The following is a 25,937-nucleotide window of genomic DNA, read 5'->3' as shown; positions in this document are numbered from 1 at the left end:
CTTAAAGCATTGTATACACTGCTTCACTTTTAATTGCAGATAGAATGGTTGGACCCAAAGATCTTCTCTCACATTATATATCCAATCATTTTCTTGCAATTCTTTCATTCTGGTCCTCATCTGAAATAATAATGCCTGCTGTGATTAATGTAAAGATTTGCTCTCTTGCAAGAAATCTTTTATTCAACCAGAGCTTGTAAAGTGTGACTTCTGATTACAAAACTAATGTGCTATATTACCAATCTGGATGATGAGGCAGCCAGAGCCAGAGGACCAGTGGGGCACCCATGGCTCTGCCTCAAGGATACTTGCAAGCATGGCATGAAAGCCTTAAACATCAACTAATGCACCCGGGAGTCACTAGCTGGCGACAGTGGGAAATGGTGACACCTCCTGTGGGCTACCGAGATGACCGGTTGCTACATTAGCTGGCAACAGGCACCAACACTGAAAACACCAACCCACAATGTCACTTGGCAGTTTCATGTCTAATGCTTGTGGAAGAACCTGCCTCAAGGATTGGACTTCATAGTTGCAAATGTCTAGTTCATGGTTCATGTTAGTGGTTTAGAGGTAATTTTTAGTTCTGGGAAGATTATTGTTGTAAGTGGTGAGGTAACTAAAATGCAAGGCTTTAAAGATTGCCAGAACACCTAAAAGAAAATGGCAGAACACCCAAAAGGAAATGCAGTACAGAAGGTTACCTATGTTTGTTTAATAGAGTCTGAATAGAAGAGATGGAGCCATAAAACAGCAGGTGCACTTACTTAGCTAGATAAATTGTAAAGGAGGAATAATTGACTTGGAGGATGGACCAGAGCAGGCTATGTCATCATGGGGATGGGTGGAGATTAAGATGGTTCTCTGGTTTGAATTTATCTGTCTGTTTGCTGGGAGAGAGGCTGTTAGTTGCAGTTTGGACCTCAAGTCATGTGTAGATCGCAGAGAAGCCCTGGGAACCATTGGTGCAATTAAGACTCAGGAGAAGTTCTGGGGAGCTGAGAAAGTGGCAGAAGGTTGCTGCTCTGTGCTGGAGGCAATTAGGGTTCAGAGAAGCCCTGGGATCCATTTATTGCTTGGTGCAGCCTGGGGACTGCAGTTCAGACAAACCCAGGTTCAGTGCCAGCTTAGTGAAGCTAGCAGTCTGTGAAAGAGTTGCAATTAGAGGCAGGAGTGCAGCTTTGAGAATCTCACGGAACACAGTCTCAGGAGAAGAGATTGAACCATCAGGAGGTGAGCAGTCATTGAGGCAGGCCGATTTGGAGCGGCTTTTGAGGGAATTCAGAGGCTGGATCTTTGAAAGATAAGTTAAAATCACTCTTGAGGGAGACAGAGCTTTAACGAGATATTGTGACTCACAGTGGTCACTTGCATCTGGGTGGGTTGCTGAGAAATCTGTCTTGGTTGCGTCTGCCATTTAACGTGCAGTATGATCTGTTCAGCCACAGTTTGGCTGTTAATACATGTGTACTTCATGTCAATTCTGAATATTAATGTATAAGAGAGATATTGTAGATTGTTTTTCTTTTCTGACTTTGTAAAGTATATTTTATTTGTTTAAAACCATGGAATCTTGTGGCTTCATTCTCTTAGTGGGTAACTGGGATTCCAAACTTTGTCTACTTTAAACAAAAGGTCCCCAACAGGATCGTAACAACAGCCATCAGCAAGGGGGCACCATATGAAGACACGCAACCTAAATGGATTGTTTGCTATGTGCCCATCATTGGAAGGGTACCAGCTAACTAATTCCAACTAAAGCATGAATCTAAAGTAGGAATCTAAAACGCAACAGCACCACCTCAGGATAAGGTGATGATTATTTAGGACTGAAATAAGGAGAAATTACTTCACTCCAGGGTTTGTGAATCTTTGGAATTCTCTACTCCAGAGAACATACATTGAACATACATACAAATTAGGAGCAGGAGTAAGCCATTGGGCCCTTAGAGCTTGCTCCGCCATTCAATAAGATCATAGCTGATCTGATTGTGGCCTCAACTCCACATTCCACCTACCCCCAATAACTTTTGACTCCCTTGCTAGTCCAGAATCCATCTACCTCCGCCTTAAACATATTCATTGACCCTGCCTCTACCTTTCTCTGGGAAAGAGAGTTCCAAAGATTCACAACCCTCTGAGAAAAAAAATGCTTCTCATCTCTGTCTTAAATGGGAGACCCCTCATTTTTAAACTCTGTCCCCTATTTCTAGTCTTTCCCACAAGGGAAAACATCCTTTCAGCATCCACCCTGTCAAGTCCCCTCAGGATCTTATATCTTTCAATAAGATCACTTCTCAATTTTCTAAACTCCAATGGATACAGGCCCAGCCTGACCAACCTTTCCTCATAGGATAACCCCCTATCCCAGGTATCAGTTGAGTGAACCTCCTCTGAACTGTTACTAACATATTTATATCATTTCTTAAATAAGGAGACCAAAACTGTACACAGTACTCGAGACGTGGTCTCACCAACACCCTGTACAACTATAGCAAAATATCCTTACTTTTAAATTCCATTCCCCTTGCAATAAACACCAACATTCCATTTGCCTTCCTAATCACTTGCTATACCTGCATATTAACTTTTCCTGATTCATGTGCCAGAACACCCAGATCCCTCTGTACCTCTGAGTCCTGCTATCCCTCTCCATTTAAATAATTTGCTGCTTTTCTATGCTTCCTGCCAAAGTGGGCAAGTTCACATTTTCCCACATTATACTCCATCTGCCAAATTTTTACCCACTCACTTAACCTGTCTATGTTGCTTTACAGACTCCTTATGCCCTTTTCACAACTTACTTTCCTACCTATCTTTTTGTCATCAGCAAATTTAGCAACCATACATTCAGTCCCTTCATCCAAGCCATTGATATAAATTGTAAATAGCTGAGGCCCCAGCACTGATCCCTGTGGCACTCCACTCATCCCACCTTGCCAACCTGAAAAAGACCCATTTATCCCTACTCTCTGCTTCCTGTCAGCTAACCAATCCTCTATCCATGCTAATATGTTACCCCCTACACCGTGAGCTCTTATTTTACATGGTAACCTTTGATGTGGCACCTTGTCAAATGCCTCCTGGAAATCTAAATACAGCGCAACCACAGGTTCCCCTTTATTCACGTTGCTTCTTACTTCCTCAAAGAACTCAAAAAAATAGTCAAACATGATTTCCCTTTCACAAAACCATATTGACTCTTGTTGATTGCTTTGAGATTTTCTAAGTGCCCCGCTATAGCCTCCTTGATAATAGATCTGAGCAATTTTCCTACGACAGACGTTAAAGTAAGTGGCCTGTAGATTCATGCTTTTTTTCTCCTTCCTTTCTTGAATACAGGAGTCACAGTCGCCATTTTCCAAGGGGCCTTTCTAGAATCAGGGAATTTTGGCAAATTAAAACCAATGCATCTATTATCTCATTAGCCACCTCTTTTAAGACTCTAGGATGAAGTCCATCTGGACCCAGAGACTTGTCAGCCCACAGCTCCATCAGTTTGCTCACTACTGCTTCCCAAGTGATTGCAATTTCACCAAATTCCTCTCTCCCCTCCATCTCTGATTTACTACTATTACTGGAATGTTTTTGTATCCTCTATAGTGAAGACAGAAGCAAAATATTTGTTCATTTCATCTGCCATTTCCTTATTATCTGCTATTAACGCCCCATTCTCATTCTCTAGAGAACCAACACTCACTTTACCTACTCTTTTCCTGTTTAAATACCTGTAGAAACGCTTGCTATCTGTGTTTACATTTCTAGCTAGCTTCCTCTCATACTGTAATTTCTTTCTCCTGATTAACCTTTTCATTATTCTCTGCTGTTCTTTATATTCTGACCAATCATCTGACCTGCCACTCATCTTTGCGCAGTTATCAGCTTTTTCCTTAAGTTTAGTGCTTTCCTTAACTTCTTTAGTTAACCATGGATGGTGGGTCCTCCCTTCAGAGTTTTTCTTTATTGTAGGAATATACTTATTCTGAGTATTCTGAAATATCCCCTTAAATGTCTTCCGCTACTTCTCTATTGATTTACCCCCTAGCCTCGTATCCCAGTTCACTTCAGCCAGCCCAACTCTCATGCCCACATAGTTGCCCTTATTTTAATTTAAAATACTTGTCTTAGACCCACTCCTCCTTTTCAAACAGGATGTAAAATTCAATCATATTGTGGTCGCTGCTACCTAGGGGTGCCTTTACTCTGAGATCATTAATAAATCCTGTCACATTACATAATACCAAGTCTAATATAACCTGCTCTCTGGTTGGTTCCAGAATGTGCTACTCTAGAAACTATCTCGAAAGCATTCTATGAACTTCTCATCCAGGCTACTACTGCCAATCTGATTTTTCCAGTTTATATGTAGATTAAAGCCACCCATGATTATTGCCATCCCTTTATCACAAGCACTCAATATTTCTTCATGTATACTTTGTCCTACATTGTGGTTACTGTCAGAGGGCATGTAAACCACTCCCACTAGTGACTTCTTTCCTCTCCTAATCATCTCCACCCAAATCGATTCTACATCCTGATCTCCTGAACCAAGGTCATCTCTAAATATTGCACAAATGCCATCCTTGATTAACAGTGCTACCCCTCCCCCTTTGCCTAGCTTCCTATTCTTCTTGAATGTCATATACCGCTCAATATTCAGGATCCAATCCTTGTCATCTTGCAGCCAGGTCTCCGCAATGGTTATCAGATCATGGGCAGAATTTTACACCTCGCAGGCGGGCGCACGCCCAACCGGATTGGACATAAAATAGCGCAAGAAGACATCAGGCGAGCATCCCGACATCATCCTGCACGCACGCAATCGTCAGGTGGGTGACCACACGCGGGTGTTGGAGCCACGCCCGCCATCAATTAAAAGGTCGCTTAAGGCCATTAAAAACCCAATTGAACCAAATTTTATGTTGCCTGTGCGACTTCACACTCATTGCACAGACAAAACAGGCGGATGGGCAGCCCACACTTTGCAAAACCTCATCCAAGGGCGGGGTGAAAAGGGGCAGCTGCATTGCCAGTGTGAGTAGTGAGGGGTTTAGGGGATAGTTTGCAGCTGGTTGCTTATTTGAACTTGACAGCTTCATCTCTATTCTGAGCTTCATTCTTAGCACTTCCAGGCTTCATTTCAGGGCCCATTGGCGTCTCCAAGGCCCCTGGAGGATTTTGACTGTGTGAATCTTTCTAGGTGTCAGACAGCCTTCCCTTACTCTGGTAATGGGGATTATGGTCTCCTCTGGTGGCACCTCTTCTGAGGAGGCAGAGAGGGGCAGAAGGGAGAGGAGGCCAGGTGTCCCCATTCAGCTTCCAGGGGAGGAACCTGTGGGAGGAGAGGTGCAGGCACAAGGGGTGCAGGGCCAGCCGGTAGTCCAATATGGAAGGAGCTGCAGAAGATGCTACTACCTCGCTGCCAGGGTTTACAGGCAGCTATGCAGCTACCTCAATATGTCCGAGGCGCTATGCCAAAGGAGGCTCCACCTCTCCAGGAAGACCATGACCTCCATTTGTCAGATGATTAGGCTTGAGATCACCTCCAGCTGTGTGGGTAGAAACCCCATGCCAGTGGCTCTGAAGGTCACAGTGGCCCTCAACTTCTATGCTTACAGCTCTTTCCAGGGGTCGGGGCAGTGTCCCAATCAGCTGTCCACAGTTGCATCAAGCTGGTGACTGATGCTCTGTTCAGGCAGGTAACGACATTTATTAATTTCTGTACAGGCGAGGCCAGCCAGGCTAAGCGAGCCAGAGGGTTTGCAGCGATTGCTGGGTTCCCCCGTATCCAGGGTGCCGTCGACTGCACACACGTGACCATCAAGGTGCCAGCGGGTCAGCCGGGTGCCTTCGTCAACAGGAAGGGATTCCACTTGATGAATGTCCAGATGGTGTGTGACCACAGGACACAGATTCTGCAAGTCTGTGCGTGGTACACTGGCAGCTCCCATGACATTTATACCCTGAGACACTCCCAGGTGCCAAGGCTCTTCAGTGCTTCAGCACGATGGATGGATAGCTGCTGAGTGATAAGGGCTATCCATTGAAAAGGTGGCTTATGACACCTCTCAGCCACCAACAAACAGAGGCAGAGCAGTGTTACAATGCGAGTCATGCCTCCACAAAGGCGGTGATAGAGAGGACCATAGGTCTTCTGAAGATGCGCTTCCAGTGTCTGGACCGTTCAGGGGGAGCACTACAATACCCTCCAGAGCGGGTGTCACTGATAGTGGTTGCTGCGCTCTCCACAATCCGGCACTGGCGAGGGGGGACCCGGAGGAAGAGGATCTTGAGGCAGCTGCACAGGCCACAGAGGATGAATCCAGTAGTGAGTCAGAAGAGGAGCACGGCGAGGAGAACGCTGATGGAAGATTTCTGTATCCTTCAGGGACGCAGGGACGCCTTGATCCAACGCTCCTTCAGCTGGGCTGCCAAAGATCAGCTTCCACCTCAGGTCAGGGCTGCCTCCATCCCCGGTGTCTGAAATGACCCTTTCATTTGAACCCAAAGTCCACTCAGTGCCTGTGCAATAAAGTTTAGAGCCACTCATGTCCAGCATTACATATTGGCGTATCCTGCACCAAAAAAATTTAAAAGTGAAGCATGCTCAGGCCATTATGACAATGACAAAAACAAAATTTATGTCATTTTCACAATCCAAAAAAAATTAACATAACATTCTCTGGTCTTCATTCCCAGACCAGTAAACATAAACAAAACATTACAGAACAGAAGATCACCAGACCCTCTTGTGCTCATGGTGCCTTAAGCTAACATTGGCGAATGCTACATGTTGGCACACCCCACCCCACCTCCCTCACCTCCCTCGCTGGCAGTGGCATTGGAGACAGGCTGCTGACTCTGGTATCTTATTGGCCTTGATGACCTTGGCAGCCATCCTCTGGCCAGTGGAGCCTGTGCTGGCCCCACCTGGGAGGAAGCGGCCAGTGCCACGGCTGGCATCTCCCCAGTCATCGCAGCCTCATCAGATGCCAGAGGGGCGGAGGAGCTGCTGGCATCTTCCAGAGCACCCTGAGAGGAGCCTGCAGAGACAACAGGCAGCTCTCTGTGCCAAAGTGAAGTCACTCTGGACCTCCCTCCTCATCATTGGAGGATGGGCACCTAGCTGGGATACTGGGTGCCTCATCCATCCATTGCCCACATTGGCACTGACCACCTGAGGTCATTGCCTGTGTGAGGGCTTGCAGGTCCATGTGCAACCCCAGGAACACCTGATTCTGTCCCTGGAGCTGCCTCTCCATGAGAGTTGCCACTCTCTCAATGGAGGAGGCAGTGCTTATGCTCTACATGGGCTCCTCCACAACAGAGACCATGGCATGCATGCCCTCATGGATCTCCGCCAGATCCTCTCACACATCCCACTGGACATCCAGCATCTGCCGCCTAATGGACAACTCCAGAGGCTCATCATCTGCCTTTGACTCAGCATCGCCCTGGTCTCCAGCAGTCCTCCAACTGCTCGCACTCTGGGCACTCTCTGCCTCCGACTGTACCTCAAACGAGTGTGAAGTGCCCTCATTGTGCTCCGAAATTCTAGCTGAAAATCTAATGCCCGCAGTTGTCCGGCGTCAGGGGTGGGTCTTCAGGGTCCTGCAATTGAGTACGTGCTGGTGAATCTAAGGGAGAACAGCAACATTTCATTAGTTTAAGTCACCACACTGTCACTATGCCAGGCACTCTGGTGAGACAATGGAGATCTGCATCACGGTGCCATCATCTTTCAATGATCAATGGGGAATCCGTCAATGAGGAGGCTACACAAGAATGTTTGCACCATCTGAAATTTTCACCTCTGTGCACTGCACTCTTATCTTTGTCTGACACCCCAGCCTCTCCGCAGCCGGTTGACCAAGGTGCGTGGAGCCTCTCCAGCTCCAAGGCGTTCTGTTCATATCTGGTTAGGTTTAGGAGGTGTGGAGGGCCTCTGCCTGTCCACGACCTCTCCATGTTGTTATGGATCATCTTCTCCTGAAAGGACAGAGGAGCATTGATGAATCCACTCTCTACCTGCAGCGCCATTGCAGCCTGGCCAACCCCAGCTGAGGAACACCTCACAGGGCACACCCGAGTCGTGGCCCTCGAGCCGCAAGACACTCAGTCCAAGCAGCCAGGGCTCACCCCCTTGGCCAGCTCCGGCATCATTGACAGTTGGCACTCAGACTCTAACACCCTTGAGCACCACAGGGGGATAGCCAGACCTTAACACTTCTCCACACTGATCCGTGCCAACGCGGTACTCACCCTTGCCGAGCGCAGCAGGTCATTAAACCTTTTGCGGCACTGCACCCATGTGCGCCACACAACTTTATGGCTGCTGACCTGGGCTGCCACCTCCTCCCAAGCTGTTTTTGTCAGGTGAGGTGGCCTCCTCCTTCCATCTCTAGGGACAAGGGTGTCCCTCCTGGCAAGGCACTCGTCTGAAAACAAGGGGGCCGAGTGCCCACCTGACCTGCCCTCCCGCCTGACATCTCTAGCTGTATTTGAGGACCTGGTGTTGGTCTTCAGCATGCAGAAGATATGTTCTTCCCTGACAGCCTTCAAGGAGCTGCCTTCGCCGTTTCTAAACTGCCCGATGGGTCGCCATTGGACCCGGCGGCCGACAGGCCAATGCCCTTGCCCAGCCCTTCCCGATCATTGGGCCTTGATTGGCCAGCCAGCATGAAATGGTGGTCAGGGTCCGATCGCGGGCAGAGGCCCGTTTCCCAATCAGTTGCAGGCCCCCCGATCGCGCACACCCACCAAGGCTAAAATTCAGGCCCATATTTATTTACTTCAATATGCATTATCAGTTTGTTTACTGTGCGCATTCATGATACAGAGCCTTTAGTTTAGTCTTTTTGTTATCTTTGTAACATCTAGTCTTGATTCTTTATGCACTCTTAGGTTTTTTTTCTCTGTTCCTTCCTGCTATTCTCCGACCCTCATTGCCATATTACTATTTTCCTCTCTTATCTTGTCTCTACTCTTTGATCTACCATATCTTTCCACATTTGATCCCTTGCCACCACTATTTAGTTGAAAACTCTCTCTACTTTCCTAGTTATGCAGTTTGCAAGGACACTGGTCCCACCACAGTTCAGGTGTAGACTGTCCCAATGGTACTGCCCCCACTTTTCCCAGTACTGGTGCCAGTGCCCCACAAATCAGAACCCACTTCTCCCACACTAGTCTTTGAGCCATGTGTTCATCTCTCTAACTCTATGTACCTATGCCAATTTGCACACGGCTCAGGTGATAATACAAAGATTATAATCCTTGAGGTTCTGCTTTTCAATTTAGTGCCTAGCTCCTCATACTCTCTACTCAGAGTCTCTTTCCTAGTTCTACCTATGTCGTCGGTGCCTAGGTAGGCCACGACAACTGGATCCTCCCCGTCCCACTGTAAGTTCCTCTCCAGCCCTGAGAAGAAGTCCCAAATCTTGGCACCAGGCAGGCAACACAGCCACCTGGACTCTCACTCTTTGCTACAAAGAACAGTGTCAATCCCCTCACTATACTCTCCCCTACTACCACCATGTTCCTTTCTGCTCTCCCCACTTGGGTGGCTTCCTGTACCACGGCCCCATGTCAGTTTGCTCATCCACCCTGCAGTCCCCACTCTCATCCAAACAAGCTGAGAGAACCTCAAACCTATTGGACAATTGCAGAGGCTCACACACTCCTGCACTCCTGCCCTCTGGGTCCCCTTACCTGAATCACTCACAGTCACGCCTTCCTGTCCCTTATCACTGACCAAATCAGAAGACCCTGTCCTAAGTGGTGTAACTGCCCCTGGTGCAAAGCATCCAGGTAACTTTCCTCTTCCCTGATGGGCCGCAGAGTCTGTAGCTCAGCCTCCAGCTTATTGACTTTGAGCCAAAGTTCCTCAAGCCGCAAACATTTACTGCAGGTGTGTTTGCCCTGGATCACAATGTAATCCAGGAGCTCCCACACTTCCTTCACCCCCTTCACCGAACTCTCCCACTCACCAAACTCCAAATCTGCACTCAGTTTCATCAGCTGTATTCCATTGCCTTGGCTGCACTAAAGAGCCCTGAATTTATCGTAAACTGAACTGGGGCTACAGTAACTAGATTCAACCAGTTAGCTAATTAACTACTCAGCTCCTTACAGCTGAGAGTAAGTTTACCCTGTCTAAAACTGTAAGAAAGAAAGAACTTAGCCTGCTTACACAGTACTTGCTGCACTCCGTTTGCCTCCTTTTCCTTTTTAAATACCTGTAGAAACTCTTACCATCTGTTTTTATATTTCTAGCTAGCTTTCCCTTATACTCTAATTTCTCCTTCCTTGTTAATCTTTTAGTCATTCTTTGCTGTTCTTCATATTCTGTCCAATCCTCTGACCTGCTACTCACCTTTGGGGAACTGTACGCTTTTTCTTTCAATTTGATACTATCTTTAACTTCTTTAGTCAGCCACGTTAGTCCTTCCTTTAGAATCTTTCTTTCTCACTGGAACATATCTTTTCTGAGTACTCTTTTAAGGCTGGGATGGACACATTTTCAGTCTCCCAGGGAAACGAGGGATATGGGGAGGAGGGAAGGTGGAGTTGAAGCCCAAGATCAGCCATGATCATATTGAATGGCGGAGCAGGCTTGCAGGGCTGTATGGTCTGCTTCTGCTCCTATCGCTAATGAATTAAAAGCTAATTAATTCTTCATTTAAATAATTGGTTAGCTGTTGTTTTAGTCCATCAATATAAAACCTTTAATTCCCTGCTAAACACTTGTTGGAATGTGTGAACTGTTGTAACTAATATACAAATGCATTATTATACCAAATTGGCATTAAAATTGCTGTGAGGCAGTATATAAATCCATTTATTTCAATAAAAATTGTTTTTAAGTTATCCTATCTATTCACAGGCTGATAGCTCTTGATTATAGCCAATAATCAAGATTAAGATTTTACAGTGCCATGTGGATTCCGTCTTAAATGGGACATGAAAATAACCCACAAAAAACCCCAGCAGCCAAAAAAAGCCATCCTGAAGAACACAGGTACCAGTCTATAGTTGATTATCTGTAAGGAGACAGAAATTCATCATAACTATGTATAAAGTAGCAAGAAAATGGAAAATGAATATCAAACTCGTGGCTTCAACAAAAACATACCTGTACCACAGGCCAATATATCACAGCGACCTGAAAATGAAACACGGATTGAAATATGTGTTAATAAATTATTAAATAAACAGATTTTACCAGTAGACTTGGATTTATTTTTATCTGTTTATGGGATGGGAGCATGGTTGGCAAGGCCAGCGTCTATTTATTGCCCATCCTGAATTGCTTTTGAGAAGGTGGTGGTGAGCTGCCTTTTTGAACCACTGCTGAACATGTGGTGTAGGTACACCCATAGTGTCATTAGGGAATTCCAGGATTTGACCCAGTGTCAGTGAAGGAATGGCAATATAGTTCCTAGTCAGGATGGTGTGTGACTTGGAGGGAAACTTGCAGGTGGTGGTGTTCCCATGCATCTGCTGCCCTTATTCTTCTAGGTGGTAGAGGTCATGGCTTTGGAAAGTGTTATCAAAGGAGCCTTGGTGAATTGCTGCAGTGCATCTTGTAGATGGTACATTCTGCACCTCTGTGCATGGGTGGTGGAGGGAGTGAATGTTTGTGGATGGGGTTCCAATCAAACAAGCTGTTTTGTCCTAGATGGTGTTAAGCTCCTTGAGTGTTGTAGGAGCTGCACTCATCCAGGCAAGAGGAGAGTATTCCATCACACTACTGACTTGAGCCTTGTGGTGTGGTTAGGCTTTGGAGAGTCAGGAGGTAAGTTACTCTACGCAGAATTCTCAGCCTCTGACCCATCTTGTAACCACAGTATTAAATGGCTGGTCCAGTTCAGATTCTGGTTAATGGTAACCCTCAAGATGTTGATAATGGGGGATCCAGCAATGGTAATGCCATTAAACATCAAGGGGAGTTGGTTAGATTCTCTCCTGTTGGAGATGGCCATTGCCTGGCACTTGTCTGGCATGCATGTTACTTGCCAATTATGTTGTCCATGTTGTCTTGCTGCATGCAGGAATGGACTGCTTCAGTGTCTGAGGAGTCGCGAATGCTGCTGAACATTGTGCAATCATCAGCGAACACCCCCACTTCTGACCTCCTGTGGACAGAAGGTCATTGATGAGGCAGCTGAAGATGGTTGAGCCTAGGAGACTAAACGCAACCGATAGACGGTTCTTTTTGAAAATGTCTATATCTCCTCTAGTTCTTTAATTCAGAATCACTTCCAACACATTAGGGGTAATTTTATTAATGCAGTGTTAAAATTAAAAGAGGCAAGATCAGAGGTATTGCACCCGCAATTTCCTGATCGTACAGCCAGCAAATTTGGTTTTAAAGCTATAGCAAACATTTGTAAAAATTAGCTCTGTAGCATTTATTGAATCATTTCTCACTTTGAAACTCGGTGAGACAGTGGGAAAGGGTTGCAGAAGATTGCTTTTGATAAAATGTTAATGAGGAGACTGAAGAATATGGCATTTAAAATAATAAACAAGACAATAACTAATCTGCAGTATTTGACAGTGTTATCATGCCACAGTACAATGGTTCAGATTTTGTAGTGGTAATAACAGTGAAACTGTCAACATTCACTGACAGTACTCCACTGAAACTGACAGCAACTTCCGGAGTCTGGACATGCGTACAATAACATGGAGATCTAGAAGTTGCTGTCATTTATTCTACACTTCTCCAAAGGGTGCACTGTTGAGACACCATCAGAGTGTCATCAACGAAAATCAATTGAGTTGATGAGAGCTTCCACTGTTACCCTGTTAACCTCACAGTGAAACTCCTTGAAAAGTTACACCTTGCTGAATGAGGTGTAACTGGGTCTTTAACTGTGCACCAATTTCATAATTACTGCTGCACAACCTCCCTGGATCTGAGAAGTTAATTTTCAATACAAAATCAGAAACAGAAATACCTGGAAAAACTCAGCAGGTCTGGCAGCAACGGTGGAGGAGAGCACAGTTGACGTTTCGAGTCCTCATGACCCTTCAACAAAACTAAGTAAAAATAGGAAAGGGGTGAAATATAAGCTGGTTTAAGTGCGGGGGGTTCGGGGGGGTGGGGTGGGGGGTTGTTGAGACTAGCAGCCAGTAATAGGTGGAGATAAACAAAAGATGTCACAGACAAAAGAACAAAGAGATGTTGAAGGTGGTGATATTATCTAAAGGAGTTTGCTAATTAAGAGTAAAAGGCAGGACAGACAAAGTACAGATAGCTCTAATGGGGGTGGGGGAATACTAAAAGGTAGAGATAAACAATGGGTGGAAATACATTTAAAAATAATGGAAATAGGTGGGAAAAGAAAAATCTATATAAATTATTGGAAAAAACAAAAAGGAGAGGGAAGGAATGGAAAGGGGGTGGGGATGGAGGAGGGAGTTCAAGATCTAAAATTGTTGAACTCAGTATTCAGTCCGGAAGGCTGTAAAGTGCCTAGTCGGAAGATGAGGTGCTGTTCCTCCAGCTTGCCTTGAGCTTCACTGGAACAATGCAGCAAGCCAAGGACAGACATGTGGGCAAGAGAGCAGGGTGGAGTGTTAAAATGGCAAGCAACAGGGAGGTCTGGGTGATGCTTGCGGACAGACCGAAGGTGTTCTGCAAAGCGGTCACCCAGTATGCATTTGGTCTCTCCAATGTAGAGGAAACCGCATTGGGAGCAACGATTTCCATTTTCAATGTGTGGAATGTCACATTTCACCGTAATGATAAGTTCCACATAATTTTTAAAAATAAAAACAATCTTGGTTTAAAAGTTTGTTTATCTTTATTTTATTCTATCTTAATCTAATCATAACAATTATTTAACTACCCAAAAATATGAATTTAAAGTGAAGGATATTAAATGCTTTTAACTTCCTGGTTTGTTGTATGAATACTTCAATGTGATTGGCTAATGACCTATTTGTTGCTATCACTGCTGCTGTACACAGAGACATCCCCTTGACTTGGGATCAGATTTAAACTGCTGTTGAGAGAGGGGAAAACCATGCCACAAGGATTGCCAGATCTTTGTGGGCATCTTTCTTCGAGGTCAGTGGTGTGTGCCCTTGCAAAATCCAGGCCGATATGTTTGAAGTGGAATTGAAATGTAATTCACCTTTAGTACACCACACAGTGAGTTCCAAATATCACCTGTGACTTCATGGAAAGATGCTCCCTGCAGAGAGGGAGGGGAAACTTGAATAGACCAGTCCCTCCAGTTAAAATTGCAAAAATTATAATTGATATTGGTCATCCACCTAATATCTTACATGGAAAGAGGAAAAGTGAAGTAAGCTAGCAAAAATGATTAGTAAAATCACAAAAGAGATGAGTGAAGCAAAAATGTATTTAATATCTAAATTAAGCCAAAATACCATCAGTTTCTGGAAGTAACTCCATTTTGGCCTTACACTCTGATTTTAGTTAAGTATTGTAAAAGCACAATACTGCGGATGTCAGCAATCGGAAATAAAAACAGGTGATGCTGGAAATACTCAGCAGATCTATTGGCAACCTTGGAGAGAAACAGCGCTAATGTTTTGAGTCGAAAACGACTTCTTCAGAACCCTTCAGAACTTCTGAAGAAGAGTCACACCTGTCTCAAAATGTTAACTCTCTCTCCCTCCACAGATACTGCCAGACCTGCTGAGTATTTCCAGCACTTTCTGTTTTTTATTTTAGTTATGTATTGGCCTTACCTTAATTTTCAGCCAAAATATATTGTCACAACGCTCGAAGAGCAAGGAAAAGCTAACTGGGCTCAGATTCACTGACAAATATACCATGGCCAGTCTCCAGTTTCCTTCTTACCTTATATGTTTTCCCAAATTTTTCTCTCCAGACAGCAAGGATGTCTTGTTTCCCTTCCATTGCACTCATACCTAAACAAAATTATAATTGGACGAGAATAATGAACAACTCCACTGACAGAATATTGTAACCTTCTACTTTGATTCTATGCTTTTTCAGAGTCCACACTGTTGAGGCACCACCAGAATTCAATCAATGGAAATCAATTAAATTGATGAGAACTTCCATTCTCAAGCTGTTAGGAACGTATAAACACAGGACTTAGGATCAGGAGTAGGCCATTCGGCCCCTCGAGCCTGCTCTGCCATTTGATAAGATCATGGCTGATCTGGTTGTGGCCTTAACTCCACTTTCCTGTCTGTCCCCCCATAACCCTTGGCTCCCTTGTCTATCAAGAATCTATCCAACTCAATCTTGAATAAATTCAATGACCCAGCTTCCACTGCTCTTTGGGGAAGAGAATTCCACAGACTAATGATCCTCTGAGAGAGAAAAAATCTCTCCTCATCTCCATCTTAAATGGGAGACCTCTTATTTTTAAAACTGAGTCCCCTAATTCTAGTCTCCCCCAGAAGGGGAAACATCCTCCTGGTATCCACCCTGTCAAGCCCCCTTAGGATCTTATATGTTTCAATAAGATCACCTCTCGTTCTTCTAAACTCTAATGGGTAAAGGCCCAACCTGTTCAACCTTTCTCCATAGGTTAAGCCCTTCATCCCAGGAATGAGCCGAGTGAACCTTCTCTGAACCGCTTCTAATGCAATTATATAATTTTTCAAATAAAGAAACCAAAACTGTACAAAGCACTAAGATGTGGTTTCACCAAAACCCTGTACAACTGCAGCAAAACTTCCCTACTTCAATATTCCATTCCCCTTACACTTAGTTTCGCTGTAAAACTCTTGAGACAAAGTTGCGCCTTGTTGAATGAGGTTTTATAACTGGCTTTTAATAGCGTACTAAGTCCTAATTACGCTGAACAGCCTTACTGCCCCTCCCAGAAGGTAATTTTCTATTTGTGGGATGTCAAGTTTCTCCATATAAAATATAAAAGGTTCCACCTTTTTTAAAAAAAAATGTAACCTTATCTTTATTTTGTTCTAACTTAATCCAATCATAATCGTTGTTTAACTATCTGAAAATTTAAACGACTTTGAAAATATTTTGAGCTGTGGTTTCTGTTACTCTGCATCCAGTTACACAAACCTTTGCTCATGTTTCTGTAACCATGGTAACATTTGGTTCCACTTTGTGTCCACTGACCTACCTTCGGTACGAATATTAACAGCCAATTAAAAAAGATTGACAAAAATCAGCTTTCTGTGCCTAGTTCCTAAAGTGACAAAATGCTGTGTAACCCCAGCCTCTCTCTGTCAGCGTCTCTCCGCAGATCACACCCTCAATCCAAAACTGCAGGAGGGAGGGAGGAACATCTTTAGGATTTACTGGCCTCTGTTTTCATCCAAAGTTATGCCAGTGTTTAAATAACAAGGGCTAATACATACTTCCCCAAAAGGATGATACACTTTCACTGCTCTGTTGCTTTATGTTCCAGCTGTGCATTAGGGAAAAAACGGTGTTAAAAAGTTAAGGAACCATTAGGACCTCTGGGCATAACTATTGCTAGCAGAAAACTTTCCCTGGTCGATCATTTACTATTTCAACACAAACACTAATTTAAATGATGCAGTTGAACACACACACACACACACACACACACAAGATTTAATTTCAGTTTCACTCCGGGATTAAAAGGACCCATTCACAGTCTGGTGGAAATTGTCTACCTCGCACGCCCCAGGGTTGTGTCCACAGTTTGGACACTGTCTGGTTCTCCTCGCCGGGTTGGCTACCAATCCCCTTACCTATGTAATAGGCACTGATGCCGGTGGGAGTCACCACCAGTTGGTCGCACACCACCTTGCGCAGGATGCTGCCCATTCCTTTGCCGGGGAACACCTTCTCCATGACCCTCAGCCACATGTAGAACAAGTGCCCGTGAAAGCTTAAGGACAGGATGGCGACGTTCCTCGTCTGCTTCAGGTCGACTTTCTCCTTTTTCAGGAGGTTCTGCTGGGCCAGGTCCCCCGCCGCGAATATGCTGCTGTACCAGACCACATTGGTGAGGTAGGGGTACCTCCTGGCCTGCGAGATCAGCACCTTCCACATCACCCACTGATCTGCAGGAGGACTTGCCCAGTACTCTCGGTAACCCCCTCCACCTTCTCCCTCAACAACAGCCGGCAGGGCCAGCATCCCGAGAGAGGGAGTTAGCCACGTTACAATGGTCTTTCGTCAGAACCCCCCTCCTTTGTTAATGGTCACAGGTCTGCGTGAGATCACCCCCGGAGTTTAGACTCCAAACTCAAGTCATGCAGCAACGACCCGGGACTGGACATCTTCGCCTGGTTTAGTGGAGCTGATGTATCTGGTTACTGATTCACTAACCTGGGTTACTGTCAAACAAGTCAATGAATTCTTATACTAAACTCTAATCCTTTCAACCAGGTGCAGTTTTTAAGCCAGTGATGGAGAACAAATTGATCAGAGGTGGATGAATCTGAATTTGGTGGGAGAGGAAAATCGGTGCAGGGTGGGAGGTGTGTTAAATAAATAAATAAATAAATAATCAGAACATACACCATCCCAGGAGTACAAGAGCATTGCGGTTATGTTAAACTTGTATAAAACACTGGGTTGACCTCAACTGGAGTTTTGTGTCCAGTTCTGGGACCCACACTTTAGGAAGGATGTGAAGGTATTAGATAGTGTGCAGAAAAGATTCATGAGAATGGTTCCAGGGATGAGGAACATCAGTTACATAGATAGCTGGGGACAGATTTCCTCGACGAAGAGAAGGTTGAGAGGAAATTTGAGAGATTTTCAAAATTGACGAGGGGTCTGGGCAGAGTCGAGAGGGAGAAACTTCACATTGATGGAAGGATTGAGAACCAGAGGGCACAGATTGAAGGTAATTGGCAGAAGAAGAAGTGGCAACATGAGGAAAAACTGTCTCACGCAGCGAGTGGTTAGGATCTGGAATGCACTATGTGGGAATGTGGTGGAGGCAGATTCAATCGAGGCATTCAGAAGGGAATTGAATTATTAACTGAAATGGAAGAATGTGCAGGGTTACAGGGAGAAGGCGGGGGAGAGGCACGAGGTGGATTACTCATTCGGAGAGCTGGCACAGGCATGATGGGCCGAATGGACTTCTGTGCTGTAACCATTCTGTGATTCTGCAAACAATGAATTGGACCTAAGGAGATAAAATTAATATGAACTAAGTAGAGGATAATAGTGCAAAAGGGATCTGAATTGCAGTAAATAAAAGATTACATAAATAAATACAAGATAAAGGCATACTAAACTTAAGAACTATATAAAACATTAGACATAAATGATGTAAGGAGTTAAACTTATATGACTGCACTAGAGAGGGTGCAGAGAAGATTTACAAGGATGCTGCCAAGAATGGAGAACTTTACGAGAAAAGATTGGATTGACTGGGATTGTCTTCTTTGGAAAGAGGCTGGGGGAGATTTAATTGTGGTGTATAAAATTACGAAGGGCCTAGATAAGGTGGATAGGAGAGGAAAGATCTTTTTGCCTTAGCAGAGAGGTCAATAACCGGGGAGTGGGGTGGGGGGACAAATATTTAAATTGGCAGAAGGATTAGAGGGGTTTTGAGGAGAATTGTTTTCACCCAGAAGATGGTGGAACTCTCTGTCTGAAAAGTTGGCAGAGACAGAAACCCTCATTGCATTTAAAGAAATATTTGGATGTGCACTTGAAGTGCTGTGACCAACAGGGCTAGGAACAAAGAGCTAGAAAGTGGGATTTGGCTTAATAGCTCTTTTCCAGTTGGCAGAGACAGAAAGGGCTGAATGGCCCCCTTCCACGCCATGAATCTGCTGTGTGTCAATGTTTCTATGATGGGAGAGGTGATGCCTTTGATTCTTGTGCCATTTGGGAACCCCAGGAAATTTCACTTGCCCTGGATAACCATATGCACAGGAAATGCCTCCAGGTGCTCAAACTTGAGCTCAGGGTTCCTGAGCTAGATTCGCTGCACTGCATAGGGGAGGCTGAGAAGTTCCAGGTGTGCACATTCTAGCAGGTGTTCACCCTGGAGCTAAAAGAATTCAGGAGGATAGTGAATGAGCAGCCATCTGACAGGGTAGGAAGAGGCAGGCAGTGCAGGAATCCACTGGGACCTTGCCACTCTCAAACTGGTTTTCATGCTGCATACCCCCAATGAGGGCAACAGCACGTCAGGGGAGTGCAGTCTAGAGCACATGCATGGCACTGTGGGGCAAATGACTGCACGGGATACAGCAAAGTGAAGTGTAGAGATGCAGTTGACATAGGAATACGATAGGCTAGGGGATAAATAGATACTCCTGCAACCACCGATGTGAGTCTTGCATGGGATGTTGCCTCCCTAGTGCTAGGGCAGTGGTGGGAAAACTGTGGCCCGTGGGCCACATGTGGCCCAACAGGGTCCTGAGTGCGGCCTGTGAGACAATTTTTTGACTGTTGCCCATACGCAGGGCTGCCAGATTCTGCTGGTTTCCGTCCACGTAGTTTTTTTCCTATTGGTATTACTAAAGTGATGCGCACGCAAAGCAAGGGCACGTGACGTGAGGTGCGGGCTGCTTGCACACAACATCGACTGTGAGAACCATCTGCTCCCGCTGTGCCCAATCAAAGTGTTGCTACGATGCCTCAATCTTGTGGCCCACTGAGATGAAGGAGGGCCACTGATCTGGCCCACTCACTAGCCCAGGTTGCCTATCACTGTGCTAGGGGAAGGGACATTGCTGAATGGAAGGGGAACAGCCAAAAGTCATGGTCCATGTTGAAACCATACCATAGGTAGAAAAAAGTTTGAGGTCCTACACAGAGATTTTCAGGAGCTAGGGAGAGAGTTAGAGAACAGGATCAAAGATCAGAATGTTAAACAATAAATAACCAATGGGAGGCCTTCAAAGAAGACATGTTTCAAGTACAGACTAAGCAGATTCCCATAATGGGGAAAGGAAGAGCAAACATATGGGATATGGGAAATGGGATAGATTTCGAACAGATCTAGCAACTCAAGACTGGGCATCCATGAGGGGCTGTGGGCCATCAGCAGCAGCAGAATTGTTCTCGAACACAATCTGTAACCTCATGGCCTGGCATATCCCCCACTCTACCATTACCATCAAGCCAGGGGATCAACCCTGTTTCAATGAAGAGTGAGGGAGGGCATGCCAGGAGCAGCACCAGGCATACCTAAAAATGAGGTGTCACCTTGGTGAGGCTATAAAACAGGACTACTTGCATGCAAAATAGCATAAGCAGCATAGATAGCAACAGACAGACCGAGCTAAGCAATCCCACAACCAACAGATCAGATCTAAGCTCTGCAGTCCTGCCACATCCAGTCGTGAATGGTGGTGGACAATTAAACAACTCATTGAGGAGGAGGCTTCACAAATATCCCCTTCCTCAATGATGGAGGAGCCCAGTACATCAGTATAAAAGATAAGGCTGAAGAATTTGCTACAATCTTCAGCCAGAAGTGCCACGTGGATGATCCATCTCGGCCTCCTCCGGATGTCCCCAGCATCACAGATGCCAGTCTTCAGCCAATTCAATTCACTCCATGTGATATCAAGAAACGGCTGAAGGCACTGGATACTGCAAAGGCTATGGGCCCTGACAATATTCCGGCAATAGTACTGAAGACTTGAGCCCTAGAACTTGCCACATCCCTAGCCAAGCTGTTCCAGTACAGCTACAACACTGGCATTTACCCGGCTATGTGGAAAATTGCCCAGGTATGTCCTGTACACAAAAAGTAGGACAAATCCAACCTAGCCAATTACCACCCCATCAGTCTACTCTATATCATCAGTAAAGTAATGGAAGGGGTCATCAACAGTGCTATCAAGCAGCACTTGTTTAGCGATAACCTGCTCACTGATGCCCAGTTTGGGTTCCGCCAGGGCCACTCAGCTCCTGACCTCATTACAGCCTTGGTTCAAACATGGACAAAAGAGCTGAACTCCTGAGGTGAGGTGGGAGTGACTGCCCTTGACATCAAGGCTGCATTTGACCGAGTGCAGCATCAAGGAGCCCTAGCAAAACTGGAGTCAATGGGAATCAGGGGGAAAACTCTCCACTGGTTAGAGTCATACCTAGCACAAAGGAAGATGGTTGTGGTTGTTGGAAGTCAGTCATCTCAGCTTCAGGACATCACTGCAGGAGTTCCTCAGGGTAGTGTCCTCGGCCCAACCATCTTCAGCTACTTCATCAATGACCTTCCTTCCATCTAAAGTCAGAAATGGGGATGTTCACTGATGATTGCACAATGTTCAGCAGCATTCACGACTCCTCAGATATTGAAACAGTCCATGTCCAAATGCAGCAAGACCTGGACAATATCCAGGCTTGGGCTGACAAGTGGCAAGTAACATTAACACCAGACAAGTGCCAGGCAATGACCATCTCCAACAAGAGAGAATCCAACCATCGCCCCTTGATGTTCAATGGCATTACCATCACTGAATCCCCCACTCTCAACATCCTGGGGTTAGCATTGACCAGATACTGAACTGGACTAACCATATAAATACTGTGGCTACAAGAGCATGTTAGAGGCTAGGAATAGTGCAACAAGTAACTCACCTCCTGACTCTCCAAAGCCTGTCCACCATCTACAAGGCACAAAGTCAGGAGTGTGATGGAATACTCCCCACTTGCCTGGATGAGTGCAGCTCCCACAACACTCAAGAAGCTTGACATCATCCAGGACAAAGCAGCCCGCTTGATTGGCATCACATCCACAAACATTCATTCCCTCCACCACTGATGCACAGTCGCAGCAGTGTGTACCATTTACAAGATGCACTGCAGGAATTCACTAAGGCTCCTTCAACAGCACCTTCCAAACCCACGACCTCTACCATCTAGAAGGACTAGGACAGCGGATAGATGGGAACACCGCCACCTGCAAATTCCCCTCCAAGCCACACACCATCCTGACTTGGAAATATATCATCGTACCTTCACTGTCACCGGGTCAAAATCCTGGAACTCCCTAACAGCACTGTGGGTGTACCTACACCACATGGACTGCAGCGGTTCAAGAAGGCAGCTCACCACCACCTTCTCAAGGGCAACTAGGGATGGGCAATAAAATGCGAAGCCCACATCCCGTGAATGAATTTTTTAAAAACTACAGCTCCCTGGATGACAAAAGATCATCCACTTTAATCATGGCGAGAGCTATGGTCACTTCTGCAGCAAAATCCAGCCCCATAGCGATCAAAATTAAACAGTAAAAGGAGGCTTATGATAAATGTATCATATTATAATTCAGTTGAGAACTAAGTTGAATATGAAAGTGCGGGTGAAACTCAGAAATGAAATAAAAGGGAAAAGAGAGTGTATCAGTGTGAATTAGCAGCTAATATAGAAGGGAATCCGAGAGTCTTATAAATATGTGAATAGTAAAAGGGCGGTCAAAGCAAGGGTGGGACTAATTAGGGATCAAACATTAGATTTTTTTTGCGGACTCAGAGGGCGTGACTGAGGCACTGTCTTTGCTAAAGAATAGAATGCTGCCAATGTCACAGCAAAGGAGGAGGCCATAGAGAAATCGGACCGGATAAAAATAAAGAGGAGGCACTTAAAAAGTTGGCAGCACTCAAAGTGGAAATGGTCTGCTGAGGGAAGTAAGGGTGAAAATTGTGGAGTCACTGGCCTCAATCATCCAATTCTCCTTCGATGTGGGAGGATTGATGACTGATGACTAGAGGACTGCGCATGTTCAGTGAAGAGAAAAGGGATAAACCCAACCATTACAAGCCAATCAGCTCAGGATCAGTGACGGGGAAACTTTTAGAGACATTAATCAGGGACAAAACTACTTCTCACTTGGAAGAATATGGATTAATAAATGAAGGACAACATGGATTTATTTTCAAACGTTTAATTAACTTGACTGAGTTATTTGAGAAACTAATCTCAAGGGATTTAGTGTGATTGATGCTGTGCACATGGACTTTCAAAAGGCATTTGACAAAGTATCAAATAATAGACATGAACAAACTTGAAGCCCATGAGATTAAAGGGGCAATGGCTGCATGGATGTGGAATTGGCTGAGGGACAGAAAGCAAAGAGTAATTGTGAACGGCTATTTTCCAGACTAAAGCAAGGTGTGTAGTGGTGTCCCCAGGGGTCAGTGTTAGGAGCACAGCTCTTTTTAATGTATATTAATGACCTGGACTTGAGTATACAAGGCAGATGACATAAAACTCAGAAATATAGTAAACAATCGGGAGGATAGTATCTGACGTCAGGAGAACATAGAAACAGGAGGAGGCCATTTAACCCCTTGAGCCTATTTTGCATTTCAATGAGATAATGGCTGACCTGTGACCTATCTCTGATGCCCTCTGTACCTTAATACCTCTGGTTAACTATGAATCGCAGATTCAAAATTAACAATTGACCTAGCATTAACTGCCATTTGCAGAAGAAAGTTCCAAACTTCTGCTATGTTTCGCATGTAGAAATGTTTCCTTGTCTTCGAACTTTTCCTATCTTCAAACGTTTCCTATCCTCAAATGCCTGGCTGGTGAAATGCATAGACACACGTGAAAAGACACGTGAAATGATCCATTTTAGTAGGAAGAATAAGAAGAGGAAATGCAAAACAATAGTCAAGGTTACAATTTTGAAGGGGGTGCAGGAACAAAGAGACTGGGACTGTACATACACAAGTCTTTGAAGGTGACAGGACAGGTTGAGAAGGTTGTTAAAGGGGTGTTGGATCCTTAGCTTTATACATGGCTGCCTAGAGCACAAAAGAAAGGAAAATATGCTAAACCTTTCAAAAACAATAGTTAGATCCCGGTAGGAGCATTGTGACCAAACTTGAAACTTTAGGAATGATGTCGAGGCCTCAGAGAGGGCGCAGAGGAGATTTATTTACTAAAATGGTACCAGGGATAAAAGATTTCAGTTATGCGGAAAGACTTGAGAAGTTGGGCTGTTCCTCTTAGACAAGGTTATTGAAAGATTTGCTAGAGATGCTCAAAATTATGAGAAGTTTTAATAGAGTAAATGAGGAGAAACTGTTTACAGTGCCACCAGGGTCAGTAACAAGAGGACCACTGATTTAGACAATTAGCAAAAGCATCGGAGGCAACATGAGGAAAATAAAAATTAAACAGCAAGTTGTTCTAATCTTAACTGTTGTCAATGTTTTATTAATTACGCTGTTAAGGTTTAATTACAATGACATTATTAAGGTTTAATGGCAATTACATTGTTAAATACGTGATGGGTACTTGTACAACTATAAATGGGGACTGGGAGGCTCAGTTCATAGCACCCTCGCCTTTGAGTCAGAAGGTTGTGGGTTCATGTCCCACTCCTGGAAAAAAAAAAGTCAAGAACTGTGAATGTACTCAGAGTTACATAGTTGTTGGGAAAGATTTATAAATGGGGACTTCCCTGGAATTTTAACATCAGAACAAAGTACAGCACAGGAACAGGCCCTTCGGCCCTCCAAGCCTGTGCCGATCATATTGCCCGACAACTATAAATGGGGACTTCAGCCATGAATCAAGGAATCATGCTTTAAAAATAAATAAATAAATAAATGGGGAAACTGTTAGGGTGGAGCAATGTTGACTATGAGCTAAGTCAAAAAGCTCTCTCCCACAAAGAAAGCTGCTGTGTCTTAGTGTAACTTCACTAATTGGCATGGATCCTGTTAACAAAATGCACTATCTAAAAAGGGTGATGGAAGCATATTCAGTCATGACTTTCAAAGGGAAACAGGATAAGTGCTTGAAGGCAAAAGATTTGCTGAGCTATGGGGAAGTAACTGTAGAGTTAAACTAATGAATAGCTCTCTTCAAAGAGTTAGCTCAGGCACAATGGGCCAAATGGCCTACTTTGTGCTGTACCGATGTATGAATTGCTCCCACCCACAAGGCCTTATCCCTTCCTGCTCCTTTAACCTCCTCCTGCTATATATCCCAACTTTACACGACGAAAAGAACTTGCATTTGTATAGCAGCCTTGCCTGTGGAAAAATATCCGAAGGTGCTTTGCAGAAGCAGAATCTGACCAAAACAGATGGTCATCAAAACCCCCTTTGGCATAGACAAGTCCAGCTCTGGTATCCGATGGGGTTACTCACAATTAATACTTTAGATTTTGTGACAGTGATCATTGATGTTTGTTAGCATTTTGATGACATTTAAATTAAAATGTTAAGCAAAGTGAGATTTAATGAAAGTACACCAAACAAAGTTCCACATTCTGCAGTGAAAATGGGAAAGAAGCTTCTGCTTCTCTTCCCCCTCCTGACAGCAGGTGTTAGGAAAGGTGTTAGGAATAAAGTTAATGCTGCAACGATGCAGAACAACAAACATCTTTGAGAACTGATCTCAAAGGCAGTCACTTTGCCGTGTGTATGGAGGCTTTGTGCTGAATCAAGTTCAAAAGCTCCTCCCTATTTGTTCCTGCTGTCCTAATTATAAAACGTTAGTAACCTACAATTATTAAGACAACTTGTGATCAACATGTATTGGTTTGTATTGAAATTACAATATTAAAAAAGCTTTAGTTACTAGCTGCAGTGCTTTGTCAGTGTTGTTTAAATGAACAGCCATAATGTTGAATCATGGTTAATTCAAGGCTAGTTTGCCAAAAAATCACTGTGCTTGAAAGCTAGTTATTATAAACTTCAGGCAGGTGAGTATTGCAAAATCATTCCTCACAAGTTTTTTTTTCTTTAAACTGACACTATTGGAAAACCATGTTTGATGCTCCTAATGTTTACAATATTTGCAATCCCCCCATTCCATGACAACATGATGGGTTAGGTCAGCTATGACGGGGCAACATCGGAACCCTTTGAGATCCACAGTGGGGTCAAACAGGGTTGTGTTCTGGCGCTGACACTCTATGGCGCACTCCTCTCTTTGCTGCTGTCAAATGCCTTCAGATCATTTACGGAGGGTGTCTATTTACATATCAGAACTGGCAGAGAGCTGTTCAGCCTTGCTCGCCTAATATCTAAGG

At 44.6% G+C, this 25,937-nt stretch overlaps 2 protein-coding genes across 2 annotated transcripts in view; both read right to left on the bottom strand.

Annotated features, from left to right (window-relative positions):
• The window catches only part of LOC144691075 (bMERB domain-containing protein 1-like), a 121,969-nt gene extending 104,958 nt beyond the window's left edge, over positions 1-17,011 (bottom strand). The window contains exon 1 of the mRNA XM_078559128.1: positions 16,708-17,011. Within this exon, the coding sequence (XP_078415254.1) occupies positions 16,708-17,011 (304 nt within the window). The remainder of the gene's footprint in view (positions 1-16,707) is intronic.
• Positions 1-25,937, bottom strand: part of mpv17l (MPV17 mitochondrial membrane protein like) — a 31,533-nt gene that overhangs the window by 4,814 nt on the left and 782 nt on the right. Inside the window, exons 2-4 of the mRNA XM_078559127.1 lie at positions 14,843-14,913; positions 11,135-11,164; positions 10,978-11,042 (exon numbers count right to left, since the gene is read on the bottom strand). Coding sequence (XP_078415253.1) covers positions 10,978-11,042; positions 11,135-11,164; positions 14,843-14,911 — 164 coding nt within the window. The 5' untranslated portion in view covers positions 14,912-14,913. The remainder of the gene's footprint in view (positions 1-10,977; positions 11,043-11,134; positions 11,165-14,842; positions 14,914-25,937) is intronic.

The sequence above is a fragment of the Cetorhinus maximus genome, chromosome 15 (genome assembly GCF_964194155.1).
Source record: "Cetorhinus maximus chromosome 15, sCetMax3.hap1.1, whole genome shotgun sequence".
Taxonomy (NCBI): domain Eukaryota; kingdom Metazoa; phylum Chordata; class Chondrichthyes; order Lamniformes; family Cetorhinidae; genus Cetorhinus; species Cetorhinus maximus.
The sequence above is the reverse complement of the archived record's forward strand: the minus strand, read 5'-3'. Positions and strand labels throughout refer to the sequence as shown.